General features: G+C 42.0%; 1 protein-coding gene across 1 annotated transcript; it reads left to right on the forward strand.

Annotated features, from left to right (window-relative positions):
* The first annotated feature begins 8,732 nt into the window (after window positions 1–8,732).
* On the forward strand, window positions 8,733–12,639 carry LOC140725138 (glutathione peroxidase 2-like). Its single transcript, XM_073040203.1, has 2 exons — window positions 8,733–9,128; window positions 11,441–12,639. Exons 1-2 carry the CDS (start codon window positions 8,907–8,909, stop codon window positions 11,789–11,791), a joined length of 573 nt encoding a protein of 190 aa, XP_072896304.1. The 5' UTR covers window positions 8,733–8,906; the 3' UTR covers window positions 11,792–12,639.
* The last annotated feature ends 8,055 nt before the right edge of the window (window positions 12,640–20,694 follow it).

Consider the following 20,694-nt stretch of genomic DNA (forward strand, 5'->3'; position numbering starts at 1 on the left):
TAAGCAGTAATAAGGACCTAGTACACCTTTCAAAATTAAGTTACATCTCATTCAACAAAGCATAAAATTTTTATTATTTTTCATAACAGGAAAATTGTGTAAGCACTTATCGCTGATGATGTCCACTGACTTTTGTAGGCTAACTGCAAAAGTACTGCAGCTTCACACATTGTAAAGGAACAGGGAATCTTGACAACATAAACATTTAAAATAACTTTAATGCTTTTGTAATCTAGGCATCTATTTCTAAAGGACAGGATCTTGTATGGTTTTTTAATCTGTACATTCTCCTGTCACCATCAAATATATACTACAAATTATATATTCGCAGCAGCTAACCATTATAGCATATAATCTCTGCTGTCAATCTCTGCTTTAAATACACTCAATGACCTGACCTCTACAACCACCTGTGCCAATGATTTCCACAAATTCACCACCCTCGGACTAAAGAAATTCCTTCTTATCTAATCTCTGTTTTAAATTACAGCATTACATCCTTGCTTTTATATTCTAGTCCTTTTGAAATGAATGCTAACATTGCATTTGCCTTCCTTATCATCGACTCAACCTGCAAGTTAACCTTTAGTCCTGCACAAGGACTCCCAAGTGCCCTTCAGCCTTGGAGTTTTGAATTTTCTCCTTGTTTAGAAAATAGTCTATCCTTTTTATTTCTTCTACCATAGTGCATGACCGTGACCTTCCTTCTATTTGCCACTTCCTTGCCCTTTCTCATAATCCAAGTCCTTCTGCAGTCTCCCTGCCTCCCCAAAACTACCTGCCACTCCACCTACCTTTGTATTGTCTGCAAACGTAGCCACCAAGCACTCAATTCCATCATCCAAATCACTGACATACAACACAAAAAGAAGCAGTCCCAATACCAACCTCCGTGGAACACCACTAGTCACAGGCAGCCAATCAGAATAGGCTCCCTTTAATTCCCATTCCTGGTCTCCTGCCAATCAACCAATGTTCTATCCATGCTAGTATCTACCCTGTAATTCCATGGGCTCTTCTCTTGCTAAGCAGCCTCATGTGTGACACTTTGTCAAAGGCCTTTTGAAAGTCCAGGTACACAATATTCACCAATTCTCCTTTGTCTATCCTGCTTGTTATTTCCTCAAATAATTCGAGCAGATTTGTCAGGGAAGATGTTCTTTAAGAAAACTATGCTTACTTTGGCCTATCTTATCATGTAGCTTCAAGAACCTTGAAACCTCGTCCTTAACAATTAACTCCAACACTTTCTGAACCACTGAGGTCAGGCTAACTAGCCTATAATTTCCTTTCTTCTGCCTTCCTCCTTTCTTGAAGAGGGGAGTGACATTTGCAATTTTTCAGTCCTCCGGAACCAGGCCAGAATCTAGTGATTCTTGAAAGAGCATTATTGATGCCTCCACAATCTCTTTGGCTACCTCTTTCAGAACCCTCGGTGTAGTCTACCTGGTTGTCCAGGTGATCTATCTACCTTCAAACCTTACAGCTTCTCAAGCAACTTTTCCCTAGTTATAGCAACCGCACTCATTTCTGCCCCTTGTCACTCTCGAACATCCAGCAGCTATTGTCTTCCAAAGTGAAGACTGATGCAAAATACTTATTCAGTTCACGTACCATTTCTTTGCCCTCCATTACTACCTCTCCAGTATTATTTTTGAGTGGTCCAATATCTACTCTCACTTTTAGTCTTGATACATCTGAAAAAAAAACTGTTTGCATCCTCTTTGATATTATTGTCTAACTTACCTTCATATTTCTTCTTTTCACTGCTTATGGTTTTTTAGTTGCCTTCTGTTGGTTTTTAATAGCTTTCTAATCCTCTAACTTCCCATTAATTTTTGCTCTGTTATGCCCTCTCTTTTGCTTTTATGTTGGCTTTGATTTCCCTTGTCAGCCACAGTGGTGTCATCTTGTCTTTTGAACACTTCATCTTTGGGATGTATCTATCCTGCACCTTCTGAATAGCTCCCAGAAGCTCCAGCCATTGCTTCTCTTACCATTGTCCCTGCTAGTGTCCCTTTCCAATCAACTTTGGCTAACTCCTTTCTCATCCCTTTGTCTCTGTAATTCTCTTTACTCCATGGTAATACTGATACATCTGACTTTAGCTTCTCCTTCTCAAATTCCAGAGTGAATTCTATCATTTATGATCACTTACTCCTAAGGGTTCCTTTACCTTAAGCTCCTTAATCAAATCCAGGTCATTATGCAACACTCAGTCCAGAATAGCTGACTCCCTAGTGGGCTCAACCACAAACTGCTCTAAAAAGCAGTCTCATAAACATTCTACAAATTCTCTCTCTTGAGATCAAAAATCTGCACCAACCATATTTTCCCAATCTACCTGTATATAGAAATTCCTTATGACTATTGTACCATTGCCCTTTTGACATGCATTTTCTATCTCTTGTTGTAATTTTGTAGCCCACATCCTGACTGTTGTTTGGAGGCCTGTATGTAACTCCCATCAGGGTCTTTTTACCCTTTAAGTTCCTTTGCTCTAATCACAACAATTCTGCATCTTGCGATCCCATGTCACCTCTTTGTAATGGCGTGCTTTCACTTTTTAACCAACAGAACCATGCTAAATCCTCTGCCTACCTGTCTGTCCTTCCAATACAATGCATATCCTTGGATGTTAAGGCTCCAGCTATAACCTTCTTTCAACCATGACTCAGTGATGCGCACAACATCATATCTGCTAATCTCTAACTGCACTATAAGATCATCTACCTTATTTTGTATACTGCATGCATTCAAACATACCATCTGGTATGGGGGGGGGGTGGGGTGGGAGAGTAACTACACAGGAATGAAATAAGGTGCAGAGAATTGTAAATTTAGTCAGCTCCATCATGGGCATTAGCCTCCGTAATATCCAGGACAATCTTCAAGGAGTGATTCCTCAAATAGGTGACATCCATCATTAAGGACCTCCAGCACCCAGGACATGCCTTGTTCTTATTGCTTCCATCAGGAAGGAGGTACAGAGGCCTGAACACACGTACCCAATGAATCGGGAACTGCCATCCAATTTCTCCAATGAACTCATGAACTCTACCTCCCTCATTTTTTTACTTTTGTTTTTGCATTACTTATTTAACCATTGTGTGCGTGTGTGCATATGTATGTGTGAGTGTATACATATATACACACTCACACATATATATATTCTTACTGTTAATTAATTTTTAAATTATTATGTATTGCATTGTACTACTGCTGCAAAGACAACCAATTTCACAACATACGCTGGTGATATTAAACCTGTTTCTGGTACCGATGACACCTTCAGTCCTGTATTCATCACCCTTGTTGATTTTGTCCCTGTTACACTGCAACTCAATACACTGACTTGCAAATTTTCCCTATCATCCGCCTGTCCTTCCTGACAGTCTCACTACACATTGGCTCTGCATGTACTGTATACCAACTGCCTTATCCTCAACCCTATTAATCAGTTTTCTGTCCTCCTGCCAACTTATTTTAATCCCCCCTCCAAACAGTTCCAGCAAACCTGTCTGCAAGGCTATTGGTCTCCCTTGGGTTCAAGTGTAACCTATCCCTTTTGTATAGGTCATACATTCCTTAGTGGAGATCCTAATGATCCAGAAATTTAAAAATTTGCCCCCTGCATCAGTTCCTCAATCACACATTCATCTGCCAAGTCATCCTATTCTTATCCTTACTGGCACGTGACACAGGAAGCAATCCAGAGATTGCTACTCTGGAGATTCTGCTTTTCAGCTTTCTACTTAACTCTCTAAATTCTCCTTTCAAGTCCCCCTTCCTTTTCCCATCTATATCTTTGTTGCCAATATATACCAAGACTTACGACTGCTCATCTTGACCCATTAGAATGCAGAGGACCTGATCCAAGTTGTCCCTGATCCTGGCACCAGGTATCTCTATCACATACACAGAATCTCATCTCTAACTATGGAAACCCCTATCGCTGCTGCAGTTCTCTTCTCCCACCTTCCCTTCTGAGCCACAATGACAAACTCAATGCCAGAGACCTGGTTGCTGGAGCTTCCCCCTGTTAGGTCATCACCCTCCCACCAACATAATCCAAAGCGGTGTACTTATTATTGAGTGGAACGACCACAGTGGTACTCTGCAATGGCAGCCCATTTCCTTTCCCTCTCCTGCCAGTCGTCCAGATACCTACCTCCTGAAATTTAGGGGTGACCACCTCCCTGAGGCTCCTATCTATCACCTCCTCACTTTCATGTATGAGCCAGAAGTCATTGAGCTACAGCTCCTGTTCCTTAACACGTTCTCTGAAGAGATGCAGATCAGTGCACCTGGTGCAGATGTGGTTATCCAGGAGGCTGGATGTCTCCCAGAATTCCCACATCTCACACATCTGCCCCTGGAACCAACTTCATGCACTAACTATGTACTACAGGAAGAAGGAAGAAGAAGAAACTTGCCAGATACTTACCTTGCTCACGCCTGTTCTTGCCAAAGCTTGATGAGCCAAACTTTTCCCACTCCAACACTTGTCCACTCACATAATAGCCACTGTACTTGTCCTTGTTTTATTTTTACTTGCCCTTGCCAATGAATCATAACTTGATTAGGCCACCAAAAATGCCAAAAGCTCTCAAATACTCCTTTTCAAATCTCACTCACAGACCTGTGAGTTGTTTCTCCTCTTGCTCCCAATTTGATATAAACCTTAACCATTTTGTCTGTCTAATTAAAAAGTTCAATTATCATTTAAGCATGATTTAGCCTTAATGCTGGCCTTCCTTATTAATTCATACTTACCTATTAATTTTCTATCAGATTGTTGCTTCTAGTAACTTTGCGCTGAAAAAGCTTTAATTGGATGGCTTGTCGTTGCTGAGTTTATACTTGCATCCTTTTTGAACATGAGCCGGATATTCATTCTCCTGTCCTCTGGAAGCACCCGAAGGTCTAATTAATTTCAATGCTACTAATATGCTCATTAATAGGCTAATGATGACTGGAAGATTCTGGCTAATATCTTTGTGCTTTTCATTTTTACAGTGCCTTAGTTATTTTCAATGAATTCTACCCAGCCTTATCTACTTCTAGGGCAGAAAGCCTTTTTGGTACAGTACATCCGCTTCATAATTTTAGAGCCTATCTTTATTATCTCTTTCACTGTAACTTGCACAGCAATTTCCTCCTTTGTAAGGACAAATGCAAATTCACTCTGCTTGCACTGGTAAGAATAAATTCTCAACTGAGCTTTCAGTTCCATACAAATCAGCTTATGTCCAGATTGATAACATTTGCTCGAACAGTCAACACAAGGTGAGGCTTTGGATGCAGACCCAGTCTAACACGTAATGTAGCACTTACATCAACAGTATTGAAGGGCTTCAAGAGGTTGGCTATGGTATGAATCAACCTGACATACCTCAGTGGTGACCTGGATTCACTCCAATTTGCCTACCGCCACAACAAGTCAAAAGCAAATGCAATTTCTCTAACTCTTCATTCTGCTCCATACCATCCAGACAACAGGAACTCATACGTCAGTCAACTGTTTTATTGACTGCACCTTCATTACAGCTCGGCAGTCAACACAACCATCACATCCAAACTCATCATCAAGCTTCAAGACCTCGACCTCTGTACCTCCCTCTGCAACTGGATACTCAACTTCCAGGAAAACAAAAGAGCTGATTGTTGACTTTTGGAAAGGAAAGGAAGGCACATATGTATCACTTTACACTGGGGGATTAGCAGTAGAGAGAGTCAGCAGTTTTAATTTTGTGGCCATGTCCTGGGTCGAGTGTATAGATGCAATAATAAAAAAAGTGCACCAGTGTCTTTCTTTAGAGATTAAGGAGGTTCGGCTCGTCATCAAACACTCTTGCAAATTTATTCAAATGTACTGTGTAAAGTTTCCTGACTGGTTGCATCACAGTCTGCTACAGCAATTTGAATGCACAGGACTATCAGAAGCTGCAGAGACTTGTAGATTCTGCCCAATACATCATGGACACATCCTTGCCTATCATCTATAATATCTACAGAAGGACTGCCTCAAAAAAGGCAAGATTAATCATTAAAGGTCCCCACCATCCAGGTCATGCAATTTTCTTGCAGCCACCATAGAACAGAAGGCACAGAAGCCTTAATTCTCATACCACCAGGTTCGAGAACAACTACTTCCATTCAACAATTCAGTTCTGGAACCAACCATTAAAACCTTAATCACTACCATTTGGCAAATCTATGACCACTTTGGCCACTGTACACTACAATTAGCTGTGTTTATTTGTTCTAATTATGTTCCTCCTGGTAAAAACTGTGTATTTTTTTGTAAAATTCTGGTTATATGATGCTGCAAATGTTTTAATTGCATCCGTGCATACATATACCTGTGCATATGACATTAAACTGTCTTTGACTTTGAATTTAGCTTCATTCTTCTGCAGGGTTGACACATTTTTAGCTGCGGCTCAGAAATCTGAGAAGTGAAGGGATACCTACCCGTGTACTTCTGTTACCAATCTAATCTTTGCTGGTGATTTACATTTGGTTTGGTGTACTCTCAGTAGATACAATGACTGGTGTAGGAAGAGTTATACCTCTTCACTCAATCATAAAGAAAGTACAAACTAACTTTGTAACAATAGTTAATGTTTCAGAGCCACAACCCAACAGCAAAATCAATTATTTTAGTTTAATTGAGGATTATCAATTTAATCACTCCCTAAGCGAGCTTTCAGATTTTGTTATGACGCATAAGGCAGTGCAGTGGCATAGCTCAACGTTGCAGCTTCAGTCCCAGTGGCCTACATTCAATCCCGACCTCAGGTGCTGTCCGTGTGGGAGTCTGCACGAGCTCTCTGTGCTGCCATGGGACCCACTGCTCCAGTCTCTTCCCACATTCAGGTTAATTGGTCACTTTACTGCCCTGAGTATGTAGGCGAGTGATAGAATTAATAGGGAATTGACGAGAATATGGGGAGAACAAAATATAGTATCTCAAACACGAGAAAATCTGCAGATGCTGGAAGTGCAAAGCAACGCACACCAAATGCTGGAGGAACTCAGCAGTTCGGGCAGCATCTACGTAAAAGAGCAAATGGCTGACGTTTCGGGCCAAGACCCTTCATCAAGATTGGAAAGTAAGTCAGGAAGAAGATGGGGGAGGGGAGAAAGAAGTACAAGGTATAGATGAAACCTGGAGGGGGAGGAGTGAAGTAAAGAGCTGGGAAGAGTGGTGAAAGACATAAAGGGCTGGAGAAGGGGGCATCTGATAGGAGAGAACAGTAGTCCATGAAAGAAAGGTGGGGGGGGGGGGGTGGGAGCTCCAGAGGGAGGTGACGGGCAGGTGCAGATAAGGTGAGAGAGGGAAACAGAATGGGGAATGGGGGGGGGGGGGTCAATTACCAGAAGTTCGAGCAATGGTTGTTCAAAACATAGCTCATGTGGGATCAGCTGCAGGTAGTATGCATGGTCTGTGTCCATGCTATGTGACTTCATGACTCCAAGGCAGCTAAACAGTTCATCGAGTCTGTGCGACCTCTCAGCATTCCAACTCCCCCACTTAATTTCACTCTTAACAAATGTCTATCAGCTTCCGGCATGCACAGATGGGACAAAAGATGACAGTGGCTGAGAGAGTACTGTGAAGGTATATTATTTACATTTGATCAAACTGGAAAAGAAATTAATACGAGTTGAATCAGCACAAAGGAATAACTAAAGTGTTAGAAATGTGTCCGAATAGGTGTCCGAGTGTCCGAGTTCAAAGTAAATTTATTATCCCCAAGTACTGTACATATAAATCACCATATACAACGTTATGATTAATTTTCTTGCGGGCATTCAGTTAATACAAAGGAAAGACGATGGAATCAATGAACATTGATTCTTTTACAGGCCAAAGTTAGTGATTTCAAAAGATTCAAAGTACAGTTATTATCAGAGTATGTATGCAATATGCAACCCTGAGGTTCGTCTTGCCGCAGTCAGCCACGAAATAAACACATGGAACCCGTTCAGCGAAAACATCAAACGCAAAGCGCGCATAAAAGAACATATCGCGAAAATGACAAAAAGGAGCGAAAAACAGTATTTAAAAAAACCATTGAAATAGTGTAGGAATGTCCATAAAGTTTAATTCAGCTCAATTTGTAATATCAACTCTGTGCTCTCTCCGCCTGCCTTGGTATTACCTGATTTATTTCAGATTTTCCAATTTTCCAACAACTGCTGAGCTTTGGATCTTATGTATAGTCTCCTTTTACTTCATTCATTGACCACTTTTAATTTTCTATTAGCTGCGCATCCTCCCTCTGCTGGCTTTTGTTGACCTCCCACTTCTCAGCACCTTTAAAACTTTCTCCTTTTCTAACTTTTGTGTAGTCCTGCGAATTGTTCGTGATTTCCCAGTCGACTGATGCTGCCTGGCAGAGCAATGAATATTTGTTTTTTTTTATATATAATTTATCGTTACTGCTGAAAAATTCCTTTAACAGAAAAATAAAGGGACATAAATGTCTTCTCTCTTCCCTCTTCTCTCTCTCTCTCTCTCTCTCACTCACTCACACTTGGTACTCTACATTATGTTATATTGCCCAACGAAAAAAAATGAGGTTATCTAAAGGTCTCCTCAAAGAAGAAAAACTACCCCACCCAGCACAAGCAGAAACCAACAGATTAATCCTTCTGAAATAACGCTGGAGTTGTCTGCACACCACCCTCTGCTCATCTGTGGGATGGATAAGTGCCAAGTATTCACTGGGTGCAGGGTCCGTTTCCTGCTGTTGAAGAGGATTATGTGCAGGGCTCTTTTATGCAAAGTCATTGCCGCGTAGTCAGAATCCTTTGTTCTGATCAACTACAGAAATCCACACCTTACGAGTTGAGGACGCTGTGAGCGCCTCACTCCCTCTCAGTCGGCGCACACCATGGCTCAGACAGTCAAGTCCTTCTACGATCTCAGTGCTGTTACCTTGGACGGCGAAAAAGTGGACTTTAATAGCTACAGAGGTAGGGTGGTGTTGATCGAGAACGTCGCTTCTCTCTGAGGCACGACCACGAGGGATTTCACCCAGCTCAACGAGTTGCAGAGTCGCTATCCGCGCCGCTTCGTTGTACTGGGCTTCCCTTGTAACCAGTTCGGCTTCCAGGTAAATAGAAAGTTGCGGAGGGCCACAACTTTTATTTTGCGTCCGGTTTAGTTTCGGAACTCGACGAGGTGTGGATATGTGTAAAATTCGGGGTGTAAGATTGTGGGCAGACAACGTGAAGACACATCCAAACTAAACGAATTCAGGTCCTCCATCACTTACGGGCTGCTGTGTAATCTAATCCATGCACTTTTATTCCTTAACTTACTTCATAATGTTCCCAAATATCACAGATTTGAAATTAAGAAATGTTCGGCATTAATTGCGTGAGGGAGTTGTAAACTTTTACCGCCCTCTACATGTGGAAAGATGGCCAAACTACAGTTTTTCGCGTGTGCCGTCTAGTTCTATGTAACAAAATAACTTTTTCCTTCAGTCTAGCCGAAGGGCCTCGGCCCAAAGCGTCGACTGTACTCTTCTCCATAGATTATTACTGGCTTGCTGAGTTCCTCCAGCATTTCTGGAGATTTCCTCTTTTTATACAAAATAACTTGCTCGTTCATTTCCACCAGCTCTTCACAGTTTCCACAGTTCATGTCACAGTTCACATTTGTTAATTTGCCCACCTACTTCTGTATCTTTTGAGATGTGGGTAGAAACTAGGGCACTTTGGGTCAAGCTCTCGGGGATCGTGCAAACATCACAGTACAGAAATGAGATTTGAACCCTATTATCAGGGGCTATGAGGTAGCAGCTGAACTACCAATACTAACTAATCCGGGCTTTGAAGCGATATGGGGTCATTTATGTCCCGTTTACAAGGTTTAAACCCCAACATTTAATTAGTCTGTTTTCTCTTTCTACGTCTGTTAAATCACTTGCTCAGATTTTCCAGCGTTTCTCCGTTTTTATACAACTAGCCTCCTTTATTGCATTATTTCTTGATAGTCCGACATTTTATGATCGGTGAATAGTTTCAATAGAAACAAGTTTCTGACTCATAATTGCCGTCGGATTTCAACGTTTGCAAAGAACCTGTTCAGAACGTTACTGTAAATTCTTGCCTTTTCATTGTTAGGTCGCCAGGCCTTTACTGAAGTCTGTGTCATGCGTTGGATTTTTGTTATTTTTTTTAAAATCAGGAATTAAGTTTTTTCATGCTTTTTTCTATAGAGTAATTTTTGTGAGGCAGAAATTATGATAGCATCGATGTACATTGTACTGCTGACGCTCTCCACAAATCATGACTTTATTGAAAATAGTTGTTTTGAAATCCACCCATGCTATTCCAACATATTTTCAGGTCACCATGAAGTTTGGTTGAAACTTTGAAGTCGGAAAATGAGGATAGGCAATGTGGAGTCCCATTGGTTTGTGCACGTGTTCTTTTTGTGGTTTGCAGTCAAAAATTAAGTCAGCAAGATTAATCTGGGGTCTGGTGGAATAATCTTCTTTACATCTTTAAAATGATGTGAACACTTAACAGATAAATTCATTAAACATTGGTAAATATTCAGTAGGGTATTTTGCACTTTGGAACTTTCCACATCAAATATTCAATAAAGGTCCTGTAAGTTTTTTTCCACATCTACTGTGCTGGCTTATGTCTACTACTTCAGCCAATAAAAATTCTTTAGACTTCCTTTATCAAAAAAGTTTCAGCTAAAAATGTTTTGACAGGAAGTAATTTCTTCTCATGACCTTCACTGTATTTTAATGAGTTTTAGTGGATTTTATCTTGAAGATTTAGTTTGATAGTTGTTCTATTAGCAAGCCATGTTTTGGTCAGAAATCTTTAAAGTTTCAAAGAATTATCATTGCATTTTCAGCAGAGAAAGTTATTGGCAAGATATAAGATACATCACCTCTGCTTCAACTCTTGAATCTGATGGTTATTCTCCAGTTTTGAAAGTGCTTTATAATTTCAAGTTATTGTTGAAATTAATCATTTAAAAATTCCAAAGGGGATAAAACAACTTTATAAAATATTTGGAAGGTACAATACAACTTTTATTTTAAAAAAGTCAATGTATCTTGTATCTGCAGATATTTTGTGCTCCCTGTTCATACTAAGTAAAGCATAATCTAGTTATTGAACAGTAAGACTACATGTGGTAGTTTACTTATACATACAAGTATTTTGGCTTATAAATTAATGATAACAATTGCAGTATCATTGCTTGTGCTGAAAAGTTAATCTTTGGTTTGTTGGCCAAGATGTGCAACCAATTATGCCTTTTCACAATGTTTGTTGTTTGAGACAGTAAAACTTGTCTCATATGGTCTGTATATTTTCCTTCAACAAGACCCATATTTCCAGTTTGCTTCTATGGTTTATTTTCACCTTTTATGTCTCTTTAAACATTTTTTAGGAAAACTGCCAGAATGTGGAGATACTTAACAGTCTGAAGTTTGTCCGACCTGGAGGTGGCTTCGAACCCCAATTTACCATGTTCCAGAAATGTGAAGTTAATGGTGCTGGTACGCATCCTGTCTTTGCATTCCTGAAGGAGAAGCTGCCTATTCCTGATGATGATCCGACATCCTTAATGAAAGATCCCAAATACATAATGTGGAGCCCTGTCTGCCGATCAGATGTTGCCTGGAATTTTGAGAAGTTCCTCATTGGACCAGAAGGAGAACCTTTTAAACGCTACAGTAAAGCATTTGAAACCATCCAGATTGAATCTGATATCAAAAGATTACTGAAAGTAACCAAGTAGAGTTATAGAGAACCCAAGTAACCAGATTTCTCCAGATTTACATTTTACTACTCAAGAGAAAGTTGCATATTTCCAAATTGGCCTAAACTTCTACAAACCTGAAATGAAACAAAATTTAGACTTTTTACACATTTTTTAAAACTGCACACATACCTAAGAGCCAATTCCAGAGCAGAATTCTTCAAGTTTGCCTTTCCCTCTACTGCAGGATTGATGACTGATTATACTTGTGTTCTACTTTCTACGCTGCAGTGTAGTTTTTGAAAAACGCTTTCAAAACAAAACTTCCTGAGGGCTCAGCTCAATGTTAGAATGACATGTTATAATTCTTTGTATCATGTTGATTATTGGGTATTTTTACACCATGACATTCTTGTAATACTTCCTCACTTTTCATCTGGAATTCTCAAAAGGCTCTTTAGCTGACCTAAATATAATCTGAGATTTAGATTTGTGCATTCCTAAGTGTGCAGTCACAAAACTTTAGTCACCAAAGGCTTAAAAATTACCTTCAACGCAAAATTAATTTAGATCTCTGAATATTTCCTGTCACTAATTAGCCAACCACTGTGGCATTTACAAGTTGTTCTTCAAAAGTAAATTGGGACTTTTTGTCTAAATTTGTGGATGGTTTTGAGAAATCTGTGCGGTTAAACGTTCTTGGAAGTTACCTGAAACAGTTCTTCTGGTCTTCAGAACTTTACAGAATGAAGATGTTCTCCTAAACCTTATCGGGAGGGTATCAGATAACATAGAAAGTTGCTGAATTTGCTGGCTGTTACTGTTTGTGACTTCTTGGAATTGTATCTCAAAAATCAGTAATAAAAACTGCCTGAAAGCAAACAAAATGAATCTACTTTGTCTTTTAAGTAAACTTGATTTTATCAATAAGGATGGCAAATAAACAACCCTAAAAAAAAATCAGTGACCACATTGGTTTATACACTCTCTCAAGTAGATTTGTGAGCACAATAGAACTTTACATTGACATTTCACATTATGCCCGTGTCACTACTAGCTCACCACCAATGTTTAATCCATTTACTCCAGTTGACCGGAATGCTGAAGCTATGTCCTCTGCAGGATTAACGTTCCTAGTACTAAGGCCCCCAGATATATTCAATCAGTTACAGTGGCTTGCAAAAGTTTGGGCACATCTGGTCAAAATTTGTTACTGTGAAATAGTTAAGTGAGTAGAAGATGAACTAATCTCCGTAAGTCATAAAGTTAAAGATGAAACATTCTTTTCGACATTTTAAGCAAGATTAGTGTATATTTTTTGTTGTGTACATTTTTAGAATGAATAAAAGGAAAGGTGCACCATGCAAAAGTTTGGGCACCCCAAGAGATTTGCACTGTCAGATAACTTTTACCAAGGTCTCAGACGTTAATTAGCTTGTTAGGGCTATGGCTTGTTTGCAGTCATTGTTAGGAAAGACCAAGTGATGCAAATTTCAATGATTTATAAATACCCTGACTCCTCAAACCTTGTCTCGACAATCAGCGGCCATGGGCTCCTCTTAAGCAGCTGCCTAGCACTCTGAAAATTAAAATAATTGATGCCCACAAAGCAGGAGAAGGCTATAAGTAGATAGAAAAGCTTTTACAGGTAGCCGTTTCCTCAGGTTGTAATGTAATTAAGAAATGGCCCTTTCCGTCATAAAAGAGCAGAGATGTGGTTTTCATCAGTTTTGTCCTTCATCCAAACCCTAAAACCATGACCTCAAAATTTATTTAATCTCTGTGAAATGACATGTTTATGCATTGGCAGATATATTTCTGTAATTTACTACTGTGATCACAGTTCAAAGTACTTTTTTTTCATCAAGTGCTTTGACAGAAAAAAGAGAAAGAAATGGCAGTTAACAGGAACAGTTGAGGTCTGGAAGACCAGGTAAGCTTTCCAGAGAACTGCTCGTAGGATTGGTAGAAAGGTGAATCAAAACTTCCATTTGATTGCAGAAGACCTTCAGGAAGATGTAGCAGACTCTGGAGTGGTGGTGCACTGTTCTACTCTGCAGTGTAGCCTGCATAAACATAGCCTTCATGGAAGAGTCATCGGAAGAAAACCTTTCCTGCATCCTCACCACAAAATTCAGCATCAGAAGTTTGCAAAGGAACATCTAAACAAGCCTGATGCATTTGGAAATAAGTCCTGTGGGCTGATGAAGTTAAAATAGAACATTTTGGCTGCAATGAGCAAAGGTATGTTTGGAGAAAATAGGGTGCGGAAACTTCATGAAAAGAACACCTGTCCAACTGTTAAGTACGGGGGTGGATCGATCACGTTTTGGGCTTGTGTTGCAGCCAGTGGCAAGAATGAATTAAATAAAATACCAGCAAACATCCGTCTGTAAAAAAACTGATGGAAAGAGGGTAGCTTCTACAACAGAATAATGATTCTATACACACCTCAAAATCCACAATGGACTACCTTGAGGCATGAGCTGAAGGTTTTGCCATGGCCCTGATGGTCCCCCGACCTAAACATTATCGAAAATCTGTGGATAGACCTCAAAAGAGCAGTGCATGCAAGACAGCCCAAGAATCTCACAGAACTAGATGTCATAATGGGGGGCATTGGGAGTGGACCCAAAAGCAAGACACAGACACTGAACTACCAGCAACAGGACTAGGCATGAGAAGGAAGCAAGGAAAGTGGGGAAGAAAGGACGCTGGACATGACACAGGCCCGGGACGAGACAAGGATACTGGACCTGGGCTAGGACTTGACAAGGACAGCGGAACTGGGGACTAGGAGCCTGGGCTTGGACTCTGAGCCAGAGACTGGACAAGGACTCAGAACCTGGGTCTTGACTAGGACTCGGACTCCAGACCCAGGCGAGGACAAGATGTGGCTACCAGACGAGGAGAGGAACTGGACGTGAGACTCCTGGACAGGACAAGGAAACCCCAGCATAGGACGAGGGAACCCCAGCACTGGGCTGGGCAAGGCACATCGATAAGATGAGAACACAGAGCCCTGGGTCGAGGGAGAACAGGCGCGCAGAACACAGAGCCCTGGGTCGAGGGGGAACAGGTGCACAGAACACAGAGCCCTGGGTTGAGGGAGAGACAGGAAAATGGAACACCGAGCCGAAATCCCTCCTTGGGTACAGGATGTAGGGCCGGGACTCAATACACAGAACACAGAGCTAGGACCACTTCTTGGATACAGGACGTAGGGCCGGGACTCATTACACAGAACACAGAGCTAGGACCACTTCTTGGATACAGGACATAGGGCCGGGACTCATTACACAGAACACAGAGCTAGGACCACTTCTTGGATACAGGATGTAGGGCCGGGACTCATTACACAGAACGCTGAACACGACGAGACAGTTCCCAATGCTAGGTAGCGACAAAATGGCCGGACCTACCTAGTGAAGGCGTGGACATGGAGAGGCAGTTCCCAACGCTAGGTAGCGGCAAAATGGCTGGACCTACCTAGCAAAGGCGTGGACGCAGATAGACAGTTCCAAACAGGGTGAGGCTCCAGACACAGGCAAGGCGAGGCAGGGCTCCAGGCAGAGGCGAGGCGAGACAGGGCTTCAGGTAGAGGCGAGGCGAGGCAGGGCTCCAGGCAGAGGCGAGGCGAGACAGGGCTTCAGGTAGAGGCAAGGCAGAGGCGGGGCGAGGCTCCAGGCAGGAAGGGAAGGGATGGGATACAGACAGGGGCTTTGGACAGGAACAATCCAGCAGCCAGAGCCTGAATCCAAAGCTATTTATGAAGCCAGCCTGAACAAGAATCAAAACACAAAATGCTGGCAGAACTCAGCAGGCCAGACAGCATCTATGGGAGGAGGTAGTGACGACGTTTCGGGCCGAAACCCTTCATCAGGAGTGAAGTAACATGGGATGGTCGAGGGGGGATAAGAAGTGGGGGGAGGGATGAAGTAGAGAGCTGGGAAGTGATAGGCTGAAGGGAAATGGGCTGGGGGGGGGGGAAGGTGGAGAATTATGGGAAATAAAAGAGAAAGAAAGGTAGGGCTGGGGGGAGATTATAGTGAGGGGGAAAAAAAGAGACAGAAAGAGAACCAGACTAAAATTATAGATAGGGTTGGGGTAAGGGGGTGGGGACAGGGGTATCAACAGAGGTCTGTGAGTTGAATGTTCATGCCGGCAGGTAGGAGGCTACCTAAGCGGGAGATAAGGTTTTGCTCCACCACCTGCGTGTAACCTCATCTTGACGGCAGAGGAGGCCATGGACAGACATGTCGGAGTGGGAGTGGTCTGTGGAATTGAAGTGTGTGGCCACAGGGAGATCCCGCCACTGCTGGAGGACTGAGCGCTGGTGTTTGGCAAAACGGTCTCCCAGTCTGCGGCGGGTCTCCCCAATGTATAAATGGCCACATCGGGAGCACCGGATACAGTATATCACCCCAGTTGACTCGTAGGTGAAGTTGTGCCTCACCTGAAAGGACTGTCGGGGGCCTGGGATGGTGGTGAGGGAAGTGTGGGGGCAGGTGTAGCACTTCTTCCGTTTGCAGGGATAAAATAAGAAATAGTAGGTTGGGAGCAGAGCAAAAAAAGATGTAAAAGATGGAAATAAAAAAGTAATCTTGCTTAAAATATTAAAGAAATGTGTCATCTTTAACATTATGCCTTTTGGAAATCAGGTCATCTTTTACTCACTTAGCTATTCACAGTAACAGAAATTTTGACCAGGGGTGCCCAAACTTTTGCATGCCACTGTACATGCAGCAGGCCATGTCATTCTCTCATTAGACGTGGATTCTTGTCAATAGGAGATTGAGGAAGATAGAGGAGAAGATTTGAGATTGCACTCAAAGCCTCCTTGAAGTGCAACAACCTGGCAGGTGTCTTGACCTTGTCGGTTCATAATGGAGAAGGAACATTCAGCACAGCAGAAGGCGCACATCACCTTTTGACCCACCATCCAGATATTACAAATAGCAGAATAACAAAGAAACTTCTGTGCTTGATGCCACTCAGGCCTTGAACTCTCTGCATGCTAATGGCTCTGGCAGTTTTAATTTCCTGTGGGAGAATTACTCCAAATCCATAGACACTTTTTTATAAAATGCCAGATAATCAGAGAGGGATCTGGAAACCTCCCAGGTCCAGTCAATTTGAGTTAAGCTAGAAGAACACGGAACAGTGCAGCACAGGAATAGGCCCCTTGCTAATGACACCTAATTAAAATAATCCCTTTTGCCTGTACATTTTCCATAACACTCCGTTCTCTTATGCCTATTTAAGAGCATCTATTGCCCTTGCAACGTGGATGTACAGAGGTATGCAGTGAGTTTATTTCAAACACAAGGAAATCTGCAGATTATGAAAATCCAAAGCAACATACACAAAACGCTGGAGTAATTCAGCAGGTCAGGCAGCATCAATGGAAAAGAGTAGAGTCAAATGTTCCAGGCTAAGACCCTTTGAAGAAAGGTATCAGCCTGAAATGTTGACTGTTTACTCTTTTTCATAGATGCTGTATGACCTGCTGAGCTCCTCCAGCATTTTGTGTTTGCCCCAGTGAGTTAATTTATTTGAAGATACAATGAGGACCCTTTGAGCCATGCCTCCAACAACCGCTGATTTAGCCATAGCCTATCACAGACAACTTACAATGACCAATTAACCTACTAACCAGTACATCTTCGGACTGTGGGCGGTAACCCATGCATTCCACATGGAGAACATACAAATTCCTATTGGAGGATGCTGGGATTGAACTCTGAAGCCCCGAGTTGTAACAGCATCATACTAATCTCTATGCAACTATGACACCTTCTCAAAAATCACTTCAGACAGCGGTTTCCTTCAGGTTTTTAATGAGATCTTATTTGTGAAAAGATCTGCTGTTTCAAGAGCAAATGGAGATGGAGGTCTTTCCCCTGTGTGCATAAAATTGAAATCCAAATTAACCCATGTAGGAAATAATATACAAAACAGCTTAAGTGATGTTCATACAAAACAAAGTGCATATGAAATGAACTGCACCTCTAGAGACCAGAACACTCTCTGCCTGGCATCCATAAGATGTCAAACTTAACTATTGAAAGAAAAGTTCAATGATCATTTTACACATCATTTCACCATGTCAGTGGTAAAAGAAGGACAAAGACTGGTCTTGAAAACAATCTTAGTACACATTCTTTAACCATTCTGACTTTGAAAATATTGAGCCATTTAACCATGAGGAAAGGGTGAACTGATTAGCTTGGAGCCCTGTTGCAGCATGATCAGCTGGGTTGAGATCAGTAAGAACATAGTTCCATTGGCTTTTCTGGGTTGTAGATAGTGGAATTGTGTAAGTTCTTGGAGTCTTCAAACCTTTAAGATTTTGAAGGGAAGAATACCACTGCTCACGTTTCTCTTTAATGTGTGGAATATCCCATCTGCAGATATCCGAGGTCAACTCTCTTAGCATGTACTGACTGGAGCTGCAAATCCAAGAGGGTCAAACAGGCTATTGATAGTCAAAAGCATGCCACAACATGCCAAGGGACTTTCGATAAAAGCGGCCTGGACAGGAAGGGTGTCGGTAACAAGGTCCCATCCAAGGCCCAGACTGTGCTGCATAGGAGGGAGGTCATATCCAAGATCAAGATTCTGTACACCTTTGGCCAAGTCTTCAGACAGGAAACATTGCCTGACCTCTGCACTCTTGGACACAATCTTACACAGTCTGAGCCTTATGCGCCATTATGTCTTGTGCCACTTTCAGCACTCTGATTGCTTCTTCTGCATTAGAAAATGATTTAAGATCACCCTCAACATAGAAATGCCTCTCCGTGTGCCTCCATGCTTCAGTCCTGAATTCCTTCTCTCCCTCGATAGCTGTCCTCTTAAGACCATAGATTTCCACAGCTGGCAAGGGGCAGTTACCAAATGCACAAACTCTCATCCAGTACTCATGAAACCACAAGAATCTGAAGGGGTTGATGATCCTCTTTCACTAGGAAGCTGTGGAGCATTTGTTTGATGTCTGCCATCACTGCGAGTGACTCAATTCTGAAGCACATGAGGACTCCGAGCAGACTGTTATTGAGGCCTGAACCCCACAAGAACACATTGTTCAGTGATACACCTTTTAACTGCGTACTTGAATTAAAGATAATTTGTAATTGCTCAGGCTTCTGGGGTGGTAAACACCAAAGTTAGGCAAATAGCAGTTTTCTTTGTTGGGATCTGGTGGCAGAGCTAGCTCAGCACGCTTGTTTTTGAAGCATCTCTCCACGAACCCTGTGTATTGATCTTTCATTTCTGATTTCCTTCTCAATGTGTGACTGAGAGACATGAATTGACTAAGGGCCAGCTCTCTGTTGTTTGGTAGGAATTGTGGAAAGTGAAAAGGAAGGGGACCTACCCAACAGTTTGACTCGTCTTTGTTAAACCCTTTGTTCATGATTTGAAAGAAGACCTCATCTTCAATGGAAGGTGCCAACTTGTGATCATCTTCCAAGTTACAGAAGATCAGCTTGCCCTGGTTTACTTATCTGCAATCTTCCCAATCATATAGATTCTACTCTCACATGATCTGAATTGACTTGGGCACCCGTTCTCCAGAACATTAGTCTTAAGTGTGCTGACAGTGGGCTAATGAACAGCATCAAGGCAGACTTCATCCACTATGACCCAACCCAGGTACAGTGGTTGGGCATAAGGTTCATCGTGCTGACCACCGCACTTCACATATATGACGTACGTGGATGGTATCTCTGCTATGCAGCAGGAGAATCTTAACAGAAGAGTCAAGTGGGAGAATCTTGTCAGATATGACCTTGAAATGTGAGTGACTGCATGCAGCCTCCAGAATTGTGATTCCATCCCAGGTGTTGGGAGTATGGTTGCACTCAATGAAGGTTGGCAGTGGTAAGGAGACCTCCCCTCCTATTGACTCCACGACAAATCCACTGGCTTTTCTTCTAGCAACTTCTGATGTTCCAGATCATGTCTTTAGAGCAGGCGTTCCCAACCTTTTTTATGCCATGGACCCCCTACCATTAACAGAGTGGTCCGTAGACCCTATGTTGGGAACTCTTGCTTCCAGTGTATGGGAGTACAGAAACTTCAATATTGAATGTGTCAAAGGATGTTAATTTTGCCAAATATACACTACTCTGATCATCCAATATCACAAATGACTTTATTGTTTGCTCAGGATGTCATTTTGGGTAGATATTGGCTAGACCTATTTTAGAGCAGGATTTGCCTTAGGACACTTATTGCATACATCTGTGCATGAGGAAGTAGGTACATCTGACGGATGTTGAGCTAGCTCCCTGCTGTGCCTATGATGGAACCTGTAGTAGCTCAAGGCGCTGGCCCTGAATGAAGTGCTGATACATGCTGATCACTTCACAGTCCTGCTTCGTGCTCTGGTGAAGCGCGTAGAGTGCTCCAGTTTGCACCCTCTGCATTTCCTTAAGGGGTGAGATTATTTATTGTCCGAGCGTTGTCTGTCGGGGTTCATGATAGAGTTCTTCACTTCAGTTTTGCTTACTTGATAGGGGTTCTGGCTTCCCAACCTTTCTTTAAATGAAGTGTTGCTGGAAGTTCAGAGCATAAAACAAGGGTCATTTCGCATTTCTGCATGATGACAGACAGATTCCACAAAGAATGAAAATGGCGGATAGTGGACATAATGCTTCAAATTATACTTGAACCCTTTAGTAATCCACTGTTCTTGCATATTCTTTGGTAGTTTTTATACTACAGGCTTCATTGCTTTTGCTGTGCCCAGGAAACTCAGTCCTGGTGGATAACACTTGTTTTTTGTGGCTTGCATTTCTGACAACAGAACCGTTACTCCAGTAACTTCCACTGTTCTCTGTGTGAGAGCTTGGAAAATAACCATGTCTGCTGAAGAGAGATTCTTTGATTGTCTCTTGGGAGCCATAGCATTTGTTCAGCCTCTGCCACAGCATTTG

This window comes from Hemitrygon akajei, chromosome 3 (genome assembly GCF_048418815.1).
Source record: "Hemitrygon akajei chromosome 3, sHemAka1.3, whole genome shotgun sequence".
NCBI classification, from domain to species: Eukaryota; Metazoa; Chordata; class Chondrichthyes; order Myliobatiformes; family Dasyatidae; genus Hemitrygon; species Hemitrygon akajei.